The 12,485-nt window shown below is 33.6% G+C and overlaps 1 protein-coding gene across 2 annotated transcripts in view; it reads left to right on the forward strand.

Moving 5' to 3' along the window:
* Nucleotides 1–3,832: 3,832 nt before the first annotated feature.
* The window catches only part of Ube3a (ubiquitin protein ligase E3A), a 62,544-nt gene continuing 53,891 nt past the window's right edge, over nucleotides 3,833–12,485 (forward strand). Inside the window, exons 1-3 of one of the 2 annotated variants that reach the window (XM_026778417.1) lie at nucleotides 3,833–4,808; nucleotides 6,865–6,984; nucleotides 10,644–10,688. In XM_026778417.1, coding sequence (XP_026634218.1) covers nucleotides 6,965–6,984; nucleotides 10,644–10,688 — 65 coding nt within the window. In that variant the 5' untranslated portion in view covers nucleotides 3,833–4,808; nucleotides 6,865–6,964. Of the gene's footprint in view, nucleotides 4,809–4,830; nucleotides 6,985–10,643; nucleotides 10,689–12,485 lie in introns of those variants that run through there. The other variant, XM_026778419.1, reaches the window with a different exon arrangement.

Below are 12,485 nucleotides of genomic sequence, written 5' to 3' on the forward strand. Positions count from 1 at the left end.
CTGCCTCTGCCTCCCGAGTGCTGGGATTAAAGGCGTGCGCCACCACCGCCCGGCCAGCCTTATTTTATTAGGATATTTTTCACAGAGCAGGAAGAATGGGTCACCTAATTCTGTAAGGTCCCATTGCTTTGATTTTAGCTTGGATATTGTATATTCTTGATTTCACTTTTTCTTTAAAACTTGTTATTAAAATACTTAAAGCATTTAGTAAATAATATAGCAAAAATCTAATTACCATCCAGGAATCAAATAATGCCAGCTTTGGTATTTTTAAAATTTAATTCCTTCCTCCAGGTTCTAGTACCTTCTCTCTTACTCATGTAACAGGTATCTTGAAGTTCTTGATCATTTCCTGTTTTGTGCTTAAATATGATCCTTGCTCATAAGTGATATGTCACGCTTAAGTTTTTATAGCTGTATTTTGTGTATATGTGTCATCAGTTTAAGTGTTTTAACTCTGTTATGTTTTTGATATGTATGTAGATGAATTCAGGTCTGTTAATAGTTTGTTTTACTGCTCTGTGGACTATATGAATATCTAAATAGTATTGTTTCCCACTGCAAATGAATATTTTGTATTATTTCCTGTATTGCTCTTAAGAATAATGCTACAGGGGTGTCTTTATACTTACTTTGTAAAGGTTTTTCTTTAGGGTAAATTAAATGATGTTGCCAGAAAATAGGCTGTGTCTTTAACTTGAATATATATGGCCAAATTCTTATGTAAATTGAATTTGCCGATAGATAGTTCATCAGCAGTATATGAACATTTTTGTTCTAGCATCTTTTTGCCATACTTGGAATTAATTTTAAATAAAGATATCAAATGGCATCATATTTTGTGTTTGCTTTTGAGTCCATTCAAGGAATGCTTTCAGAATAAGAATAAAATAAAATGTTAAATCCACTGTAGCATTATCTCTTGCTATACAATCTCAGTCTCAGTATCTAATTGGAAAGTCAGGATTCCTTGCAGTTTTACAAAGGGAAATTGCCTGACATATTTTCTGCTATTAGTGGGGGTTTTTGCTATGGATTATTTATTTTGGTCCATCTGAAGAAAGGTAGGATTCTTTTTTTGAAAAAATAATAATATGAAAAGCTACTGGTTCAAACATTATTCTTCTCCAATTTTTTAAAAATGTCTCTTATATCATGCTTTACTTTACATTTCATTTGCTTTAGTTTTTTTATCACTGATTTTTTTTGTAATAACTTGATAAACAGTTTTGAAAATTGGGATTCCAAGGGTCCCTACTTAATTTTGACCTTCTTTGACCTTTATTCTTCACAGTACTGTAAAGCCAGTTTATCAGCTTCCTTTGGGGACTGATACCATAACTTTTTGTGTGTGGTATCTTTGTTTTTTGACAATAGCATTTTTAAGGTTTATTTGTGCTGTGGCATATAATAGTAAATCATTCTTTTTTAAATGTTTGATTGTCTGTTCAGTCATTGGCTTATAGGTATTTGTGTTGCTTCCAATTTTGGTTGTTAGTGTTTTTGTGAATATTTATTTACAGCTTTTGTTGTGAACATGCATCATTCTCTTGAGTATATATGTAGGTGTGAATCAGCTAGGTCATAGGTTAAGTATTTAAAATTAGAGGGACTTTTAAATGCTTCTCAAAGTGGCTGTATTTTTTTTAAAATAATTTTATTAGTAATGTGTGTGAAGGTTCTGATTTCTCTATTGTTGCTGTTATTGTCTTTACATGCAGTCTTTTAAATTATTGTTTATTTGGGGTTCTCTAAAGGTTTAGAAATACTAGTTTTTGTTGTTGTTTTTTGTTTTGTTTTCAATGAATAGGGGATGGAAATGGCAGAGCAAGGGAAACATTTCTAGAGAAATGTCCTGAGAAGCAAAATTATTGAGATCAGAAATAGGGACTTCTAATATATGATAGAGTGCAATAACCAAAGGAGGTTGATACCTCAGGATGTCATCATTTATGGGCAATATTTGGATGACTGGGTGTGGCCATGACAAGGACCTCTGTTAATATGAGAAAAAAATTGAAATTTATGTTATTGGTATTAAGAAGGCATAGGATTTTTTTTTTTTTAATATGAGAGATAAGCAAGTTCTAACTTCGGGGAAGATAGTTCTGTCAATGTGTAAGAAAGAAGCTAGTGAAAAAACAAAGCTTTATGTCTCAACAATCTTGGTAACCATGTGGGGAAGAGAAGCAATAGATTCTTTAAAGATAAAATATTAAGAAATATTTTTAAAGTTAAAATTTCTAGGCCTGAATGTGAATTAGGATGTTTTATAAAGGAATGGACACGATGATCTTTAGACTCAGATTTATGTGTGAATCTTAGCTTCATACTTATGTGTTACCTAAAGAAAGTCACCCAAGCTTTGTTTTCGATGAGTTATTTCATTCTGTAAACACTTTAAGGATTGTAAGTAAAGAAATGAGTGATTGACATACTCTCTTAGCGTTTAGTCTGGAAGAAGAGTCTGTGCTAGCAGGGCTTTATTGCATGGTCTTAAATGTTATGATAGAGAGAGTAAGCTTTGCTCTGAAAGCAACTAAGAGCCACTACAAAAATTCTTAGGGATAGTGTTGGGTTGTTGGGTCATTCCAGAGGTAGAATTGGTAGCAGTATGTAAGCAATGTATTTGATTTGGAAGGAGAAATTTTACAGTATTATTTGAGTTTTTCTGATTTGAGTCGTTGAACTGTGAATCCTAACAGTATGTCACAGGATTTACTTAGTATGTGATAAATCTTATCTCTTGTGGAGGTTCTTTTCCACAGGTTAAGTCGGGATTCTGTTATAACAGCATCTTTGTTTGTGAATCTCCTCCATAGCTTTTCTCTTTGAATTATAATTATAGTTTATTGTGAGGTTTTTAAATTTGTCCTCATCTCCCCCACAGTATAAGAGATCATGTATTTTCAGCTACCAGTATACACTCAAAATCTAACTGACATGTTTTGAATGAAGAATTTGAAGACTTGTAGTGGTTAGGTTAAATAGAAATAAGAAAAGATGATGGCACAATATCCACTCCTTAGGACAGTCAGATTGGTGATATGCAGATATATAGAGTAGAATGGTTTTTGCTTTTTTTTTTCTTTTATTTTGCTCTTGGTATAATTGAGATTATTTTTAGTTTTAAATTACTTTAGATGCTGACATTCAAATGTGTTATAGCTTTGATAATTAGGAGTTGGGGGAGGTTATAATGCCAGAGATAAGGTCTTAAAAATATATACGGTGCTAAAGCTTTAGAGAAACCCTGTTTGGAAAAAAAACACACACACACACATATATATCAATGTTTTTGAATATATATATATTCATAAAATGGAATCTATGCATTATTTGGTGTGTGTTCAAAATACAAGTTTATGTGTTCTTATTGTACTGCATCAGATCACTGCAGGAAAGCCTAAGTTTGTCTGTCCATTCTTCTGTCCATCATTTCTACCTTCCTTCGTTGCTTTCTCTTTTTATCCCTTCCTTAATTTTTTTTTTTGGGGGGGCAGGTTCTCTTAGTTTAGGCTGATCTAGAACTCACTGCACAGACAAGTCTGCCTTTGAATTTCTGATCTGCCCTCTTCAGTGCTGAGATACAGATGTATTTCACTATTCCCACCTAAAGGTAAATTTTAATAGATTTCCACAAGTAATTTTTTTTTTTTTGGTAAAGCATGAAGCTCAGCTCTCAAAACTCTTAATGGTTTATTTATATTTTATATTTTATTTTTTTTAAGTACTTAAAGCAAGGCTGGGCATGGTGGCACACATCTCTAATCCCAGCATTCAGGAGAGAGAATCAGGCAGTCTGTGAATTTAAGGCCAGCCGAGTCTACATAGCAAATTTCTGGCTAGCCAGAGTTATGTAGTGAGACTCTGTCTCAAATCTATCAATCAATTTGTCCGTTCATCCATCCGTCCATCTACCTACTCTACCTTCCTTCCTACCTATAAATAATATGCAGATATATTTATTTTGTTCCTTTAACCTGTTATGTATTGGGAGGGTTTCTTAGTCATTGGGATTTGGTTTTCTCATTATGATGAAATAAATAAGAATACCTGAAAACTGAAAAATACCTCTGATAGGTTATAAGTGAACTCTGGACTAAGAATTTAAAAATTACTGAAGAGCTTACTTTAAGCTTTGTAATAAGTTGGATATTTTTGTAGTTTTTATTTGTAAAGAGTTATAGACATGGAGGGGTTTACATAAGTAATGCCACAGTGTAATGGGGCCCTATTATGTGTCAGGAAGGAATCTATATATTTTGAATACATTTACTTTAATTCAACAACTTAATTCTTGAGAGACTGAGAGTTCAAAGGACTTAGCCATAGTTGCACCTCTAGGAGGTAGTAGATAAGCATCAATATTTTATAGAGTTTATCTGAAAGCAGAATTACTATAGGTGTGTGGAGGGATTTGAGGTATGTGAACAGTTTTCATATATTTTCAGCTTATTTGTGAAAAGGCTAAGGAAATGAGGAGCGTTAATCTTTGTATGTGAAAATGAGAAACATGTTTTCCCAGATGAAAATATTCAGATCACAGTCTGCTTAGCCACCCTGATACTGATATTGGTAACAGGAATAGGGAAATTTGTCTTTCAGTATATTTTGGATCTTTATAAGTATTATTGAAGATGGATTTGCTTTTATTTTATAATGAATATTAGTGATTTTTATTTCTGAAAGACTATCCAGTTGTTTATGTTAAAAGAATTGAGTGAGGTGTTTTATATTTTAGGTTAAAAATCTGTAAGAGCCTGATTTTAGAATTCACCAGCTCCTCAGAAGTTTGGCGAAATATGGTATGTCTCTTTTATTTTTTGAAATTCATATTGCATGAATTATTGTCATGGCTAACATAATGACAAATGCGTTCAATAAATTTGAGCGTCTGTCATTTTTAAAGGATCATGCTAGGTACTGAGTATGCTACCAGGTAGACTGAGAGATATAAGTGGGGTGCTGAAAGAATTTAGAAGAGATTACTGTATTATGAGAACATAAGTAATGTGGATAAGAAGATCAAGGAAATAGATTTGGATGTTAGGCTGTGGGTGTAAAGACTCTCTTACAAGCATATTATATACAAGGCATGCTATGGTCTTAATTCTATCTGTAATGTAACTGAAGTTTAGAGAGGTAATCTAACTTGCCCAAGGTTTCCCAGGTAGTAAGTGATCACACAGACTGAGGGATCTCAGATTGGCATTGGAACCAGTATTGGGATGAGCTCTCCACTTCATAAAAAAAGAAGAGAGTACTTGACTTAATCTTCAGAGTGTGTGTAGTTCTTTAATCCATTTTATTTTAACTTTTGTCAATTTTGTGTTTTTAAGTTAGAAGTTAGATTCATTCAGATATCCTCAATCCACTTAGACTATTAGTATCATGAGACCATAAAGGAACTATCTCGTGGACCACATCATTTATTTCAAGAATGTTGTTAGGAAACATATAGTAATGATAGGAAAATCTTGGAAATTGAGTTATTTCTTAAAGAGATTATAAGTCCTTCTTATTGGAATCTCCTAACATTGTGAACACTAGCAAAAATATGAGCTCAAACATTAATGTTTGAATAATTGCTTTGAGATTCTCCAATACCTTTCTGTTTTCAGTTGAGTTCTGGGTCATGCTGTTAGCGACCTTGTTTGTATGTGCTGTCAGTTTGTGAATGTTAGTGTGAAGGGGCTTTCCCTTACTAGTCTTAGACTTTTTATTTCTAGTTATTCACATTTGTTCTGTGTGGTTAAGTCAGTGGACGATGCTTGAGGGAAAAACTAACTGGATAAAATGATATACCAGTACTGGTATATAATATTATTGCTAGTATAAGGCATTTTGGCAGACTTACAGCATGATTAAAGAGTACAGTGAAATTTGAGTCAAAAAGATTTACTTAAAACTTTGTATTAGAGTTAAGGTACTTGGAGAATAAGGGTATGCATTTGTATTTTGCTGTGTAATTTTTATAGAATTGAGTCTATAGGATTGAGCATGGACACTTTCTTATACAGCCAAGGGTTTTAAAGTTAATTTTAGATGAATCTACTATAACTACAGAATATGTATATGTGCAACTATTTCACCAAGAATTTGCCTCTGGCAGATGGTCTCTCTATCAGTTTAAGATTCCTGTTATTAAATCAGTCTCATTTTAACTATTGCTACAGTCCATATTTTAATTCTTTGCTTATTTGTAAGTATTTAAATCTCAAAACTCTGTAAAGCAAAGCTAAGCCATAGCAAAATTTTAATAATTGGTAGAAAGGTAGTCAATCTTGATTTTAGTCTTATTTCAACATTATTTGTGAAACCTTGGACAAGTTGGGTAGTCACTCCGAGGCTGGTTATTGTTATTCTTAAGTGTCTGCTTTCATCTCGCAGATCTAAAGTCAGTGGAACTTAGGAGTACTGTTGATCACTGTACTTTGTAAGCCATATAAACATTGAAAAGCAAGGGTTATTATCTCTCTCAGAAATGCCTGGTACCAGATGTGTTTCAGATTTAAGAATTTTTCAGATTTTGGCATGTTTCTATAGACTTCACTGATTAAGCATATCTAATCTGAAAATGCAGAATCTGAAATACCCCTAAATCCAAACCTTTTTGAGTTGCTGACAAGATGATTTAAAATTTTCTGGGTTTTGGGTTGAGAATGTACCTCATTTTCTCAAGTGAAGAGATCATTTAAGAAAACAATATACTGGAAGATAGTCCATAAAGGTTTTCCTATGATAATTATTCTTCTAATAAATTTTATGTTGACAACTGATTTTAAGCTTTGAAGATTATGATTTGAACAGTGAACTGGGTTTATGCTAGTGTTCTAACTAAAGGTCTGTTTAATTTGTTAGAATTATTAAGCCTCCGTTCAGATCACGTTAGCAACTAGACTGGTGTGACAACCTGTTTTTAATCAGTGACTCAGAGCTGTTACCACCCTGATGTCCCCGAATGGCCACAGCTTGTAAAAGGTAACTTTGAATGTTATTCTACAGTCTTTACAGGCTGTCATTGTAAAGTGAATATGTGCTGTATAAATGAAGGCAATGCATAGGAGGCAGGGATATTGCTAAGATAGAGGACCTAAGAATTGAGCTATTTCTCCATTTAAGATCCTTTTGAAGATACTTATTAGAGTGAATTTCTTACCTGTCCTTTCGTTCATGAAGATAAGTAGTCACCAAAGACCTGTTTTTTATATAGAAAATGTTTCTCAAATGTGTGAAGATTGCACTGTAGACGTTTTAGGAAATATATGGAAAATGCCTTGATTAGTGTTTGTAAGTGTACCTCTGTTGTGGTAGAAGTTTACATGCCTCTCTAGAAGTGTTGCACCTTTAGTAAAGTTAGTCTGCAGTGGAGTTAAAGGTGCAGCTCTATATCCTTAGAAGGGTGTATTTTCTAGTTCACGCTGCATTGCTGAGGTTACTTGGATGCGTTGTCATCCCTTTCTGTCGTTCAGGTTGATACTTTTAAGACTGTCTTCTTCAGTGTTACTAGGTATGTTTCAGTTTACCAATTTCATTTATTTTTTATTTTTTTATTCTGGCAAACTTTAGGATAACTTGGGTTAGTTTCTGTTTTGTTTTTTGTTTTTTGGTTTTAATTTTGAATTTGGTAAACTAGAAGTGTGTACAGTATTCTTATTTGTAATGTGTTGCTAGTAAAGGAACAATAAGCTCCTTAAGAACCAAAGTACAGCTTTGGGACTGTTAGTAGGTACTTGAGAGTTAATTTTAGTTTTAGGGTATATTTTAGTAATTTACTTAGAATACTGTTGAAGTAGTCTGAAAGTAGACATTATTCAGATGTACACAGTTAGTAATAACATCTTTCTGTTGTGTATATTTACTTTTATTTTGATTGAAATAAAACTGCAGTTTGAATGAAAGCAGCCTGTGCTGTGTCTAAAAGTCCTGAGAGTAATTTTAGGATAATAATCTTTGAATCCTTTTTAACTCTATTCTTTCAGTTAGGTTGTCTTAAATTATTAGTTTGGCTTACTGGTGTTTAATGGCTCACTCTGATATATGTAGACATTAAATAGAGATCTAGTGTGTGTGTGTATATGCTTTTTTGGCATTGTGATACTGGTGTTTACATATTTTGTTTAGGGAACAAGTTGAGAAAATAGCTATAGTTGGCTGTTTGAAGATATGTTTGCTCTATAGATTATTTTAGGATCTTGAAAGTGTGCAATAGTTCTATAATGTTCTTCTGAGGCATGTTTTTTCCCTAATGTCTTACATTTTTCCTGTATTTTTTTCTCCTCATCATTTCCTAACCTTTTAAAAAAATTTCGCTTTCCCCAATTCATTTCAAACATTTTGTTTCCTAGCTGATTAACAAGTTCTAATTTGCCTTTCTCATTTCTAACATGTTTATTTTTTATTTTATTTTGCAAGTGAGCTTTACCTCACACTGTAATGTCAGATGTTGGAGGGGCACACTAAAAAATGAGTTAGCTAGTCTGTATGGGTAATCATCTTGTTTTAGCTCTTCTAGCCCTTTTGTATAGGATGTAAGTTTCGGAACAATCTTGGGATAGCCAGATGATGTGCTTATTCCCTTGGAGAGAGGGTGAAGAGGTGTTGCATTTGTTATCACATCCAAGTGCCAGTTTCAGTTCCTATGTAATTTCGTGTTAAACAGAAACTATAAATGCACTGCTAAGAAAATCTAAAGTATTTGAGCTTTGGTATTTGTTTTAATCAAACGTGCCTTTTTTTCTCTGTGTGTATTTACTGACTTGGAATCTAAATGAATTGCAGTGTTATTTTGAAGGTCTAGCAAAGAAGTGAATTTTTGACACTAAAAGTAATATAGTAAATTTTAAAATTCTTTTTTAATTTTAAATTTATTTTATGTGTGTAAGTGTTTTGCTTACAGGTATGCACGTGTACCACATGTGTGCCTGGTGCCCACAGAGGCCAGAAGAGGGCATCAGACCTGGGACTGGACTTACAGATGGTTATGAGCAACTGTGTGGGTGCTTGGAGTCAAACCTTGATTCTCTGGGAGCAGCCAGTGCTCTTAATCAATGAACTACCTCTCCAGCCCCTGATTTAAGGTTCTTTGTTAAAAATAGTGTCCATAACCATGTGCCAAAATAAGCCTTTTTATAAACTTTTTTTTGTTTGTTTAAGTTGGAAAATCTGAAGTCAGTGATAAATTCACAAATCCAGTCTTGTTATATTTGTATACCAATTTGAAATTTAACTTAATCTTTTTTTTTTCCTAACCCATTTTGGGAATTTGAAGTGGTAGATAGAAATAGGTACTAAAATCAGTTCACCATAGAACATTGACTCTCCTACTGGTAGGTGTTGGCAAGCCTTTAATCCCAGCATTCTTGAGGCAGAAGCAGGTAGATCTCTGTGAGTTCAAGGCCAACCTGGTCTACAAAGCAAATTCCAGGACTGCCAGAGCTGCACAGTGATACCCTCCCTCACCTTCCCCCTCCCCAAAAAAAAGAAAGAAAAAAAGGGGACATTGCCTATCACATTAATGATTTATAAAAATTAACATAGTAACAAACTTTTTAAAAAGTTAATTGACTTTTGTGATGCAGCGGCTCACTGTTTAGTTTAGACTGGCCTCAAAGTAAGGATGATCCCTACTTAGCCTCTGAGGACAGGAGCTACAGGAAGGTGCTGCTGTGCCCAGCTCTAGAATTGTTCCTTAACCATGTGCCTCCTGCTCCAACCCAATAAAAATGGGATGCTTCTTGATGCTTTAGATGTATGTATTTCCTATAATAGCTAATATATTAAAAATAAAGAAAATACCAGCAACTCTTAAAGCTGAAACTAGTTTACAATTATGTAGCAAATATAATGCTCCACGTGCTGATGATATTTAAATGTTTCTTAGGGAAAGCTAATTTCCTTATTGAACCACAGTAATCATGATTAGAATGGTACATAGCATTTAACTATCTTAAAATTTACATATACTATAATATCATAGTTCAAATTGTCTAGAGCAGAAGCTGGCAGATATTTTTTAAGGGACCTGTGAATATTTTAGTTTTTTTTTTAATATTTATTTATTATGTATACAATATTCTGTCTGCGTGTTTGCCTGCAGGCCAGAAGAGGGCACCAGACCTCATTACAGATGGTTGTGAGCCACCACGTGGTTGCTGGGAATTGAACTCAGGACCTTTGGAAGAGCAGGCAATGCTCTTAACCTCTGAGCCATCTCTCCAGCCCAATATTTTAGGTTTTGAGGGAAAACTGGTCAATATACATAGACAGTGTTTCAGTACATGCAACTATCTCAGTAAGACATACCTACAAAATCAGGTGATCATTCCACATCTTGGCGTGTTTGCCAGGTTACAGTTTGTTAACACTTCATTTAATTTCAAGACTATGAATACCAATTTGCTAATGCAGGCAGCCCATCTTGATAGATGATGTTTTGTTTTGTTTTTCATACTGTTTGACTTTGTAAATTATTATAGTTTATACTGATTTGATATCTGAGTATAATGATTCTAATTTTTTTCTCATTTTAAAATACCCTTTCATTAGAACTTAAATATTGCTTTCAAATTTATCTTCCCTACTTACATTTCTGTATCTTTTTGGAATTCACTAACCTTTGTCTTTAATTACATTTACAGATCACCAGGAGAATCCCAGTCTGAGGACATTGAAGCTAACCGAATGTAAGTATAACTTGGTTCAGGCTATGTGTGTTTTAAGTTGCCCTACATTGCTTTATTGGAAAATACCTTCTAGGCTTAAAAATCAGTAAAATAAATTTAAATAAGAAGAAAAAAACTGAAAATTATATTCAGAGATTGGAAAATATCTGTTTCTCCCCTTACCAAATGCTTCCATGATCTGCAAATCATTAGATGTCTGATGGTAAGTAGATAATTGTGTATGTGATTCTGAATTCTTGTGCTTTTTTGCCCTGAGCAGGTATGGGTAAACAGGGAAATGACAACAGATAGGTTTGGCCTTGTTGGTACCTGCTATTGACTAATATATAACTAATGAAAATACGACTGTGTAGATGTGACTTCTGTTTACTCTAAGTCATTAGGTCCTGTGTTTTGGATATAAAGATGCGTGAGAATTAGTTCCTACTCTTTGAAAGAGCACAAACAAATATTTTTAATTATTTAAATAGAACTGTAGTTGGGCTATAGTGAGAATACAGAGGAATACCAAGCTATGCAATAGAAGTCTAGTGGAGATTGTAGGAAAATTCGCATAACCGGTAAAACCAAGTGTAACTTGAAATGTTACTAGGAATTAAGCAGCTGGAAGTTTGACTGGTTTTTAGGCAGAGTCATGGACAAGGTTCTGAAGCAGGACACTTTGAGTACAGTGAGGAACTGAGACTTTTTCAAAATCTGATGGTGAGGAATGAAAACTGGAGAAAGAATCATCATTACAGGGGGATTAGGCAGGAGACTGTTGCAGTGGCAAGTAGGAAGACTGGAGTAGGGGGAAGGTGGCTGATAGGTTGGCAGAAATGAGTGCCTTAGTAAATAAAGAACAGTTGATGGAGACACTGACTTCTGCATATGCCTCTCCACACGTGTACCTGCACAAATGCATGGTACACATTCTGAAATTAGAGGGAGCTGTATTTAAGAATGTTGTTGAAAAAATCAAGATTTTCTTTACTGAAAGCAGATTACATCATTTTAAATGCTTATGTACATTGTGATCTTCACGAAAACGTCTATGGCATATATATTTTAAATTTATGTGACCATATAACTTCTATGATAACTTTAAAACAATTATAAAATGTGGAAAATTTACTATTTACCGTTTTAAACTATGCAATTCAGTGCTAGTGTGGATTTTTGAGCAATTATCATCAGAATGTTTGTATCTTACATGCTGAAACTTTGTATGTATTAAATAGTGACTCGTTATTCCTAATTCCTACTGACTAGCAGCTACGATTCTGCTTCTAAATTGTGGTGCTTCTAACTACCTTAAATAAGTGCAGTCACAACAGCTTTTTGCTTTAATAATTGGCTTTTTTTACTAAACACAGCATCCTCAAAGTTCATTTCTTTGTATCATATGCTAGAACTTTCTTTTTTTAGACTGAGTAATTTTACTTGCTTGTATATGCTTTATTTGGCCCATCTATCTGTTCATCTGTTAATGGGGGTATTTCTGAGTTAGCAGTTGGGAATAATGCTGCTATAAGCATGGACCTGTTCTTTGAAACCTTGTCCAAAATTCTTTTGGGTCTAAATAGGAAGTATAATTATTATATCATGGTAATTATGTCTAATATCTTGAAACAATGCCATATTGTTTTAAACAGAAGCTATACCATTTTATTTATATTACCTATAATAAAAGCATATGGTTTTTCTACAACTTGGCTTGTGTATTAAAATTTCTTTGGGGAGTAATAGTCATCCTAAGGGATGTGATTTAATTTATTATAGTTTAGTAACCGAGTAGCTTTTTTGTTGTTGTTGTTG

This window comes from Microtus ochrogaster, unplaced genomic scaffold (genome assembly GCF_000317375.1).
Source record: "Microtus ochrogaster isolate Prairie Vole_2 unplaced genomic scaffold, MicOch1.0 UNK140, whole genome shotgun sequence".
NCBI classification, from domain to species: Eukaryota; Metazoa; Chordata; class Mammalia; order Rodentia; family Cricetidae; genus Microtus; species Microtus ochrogaster.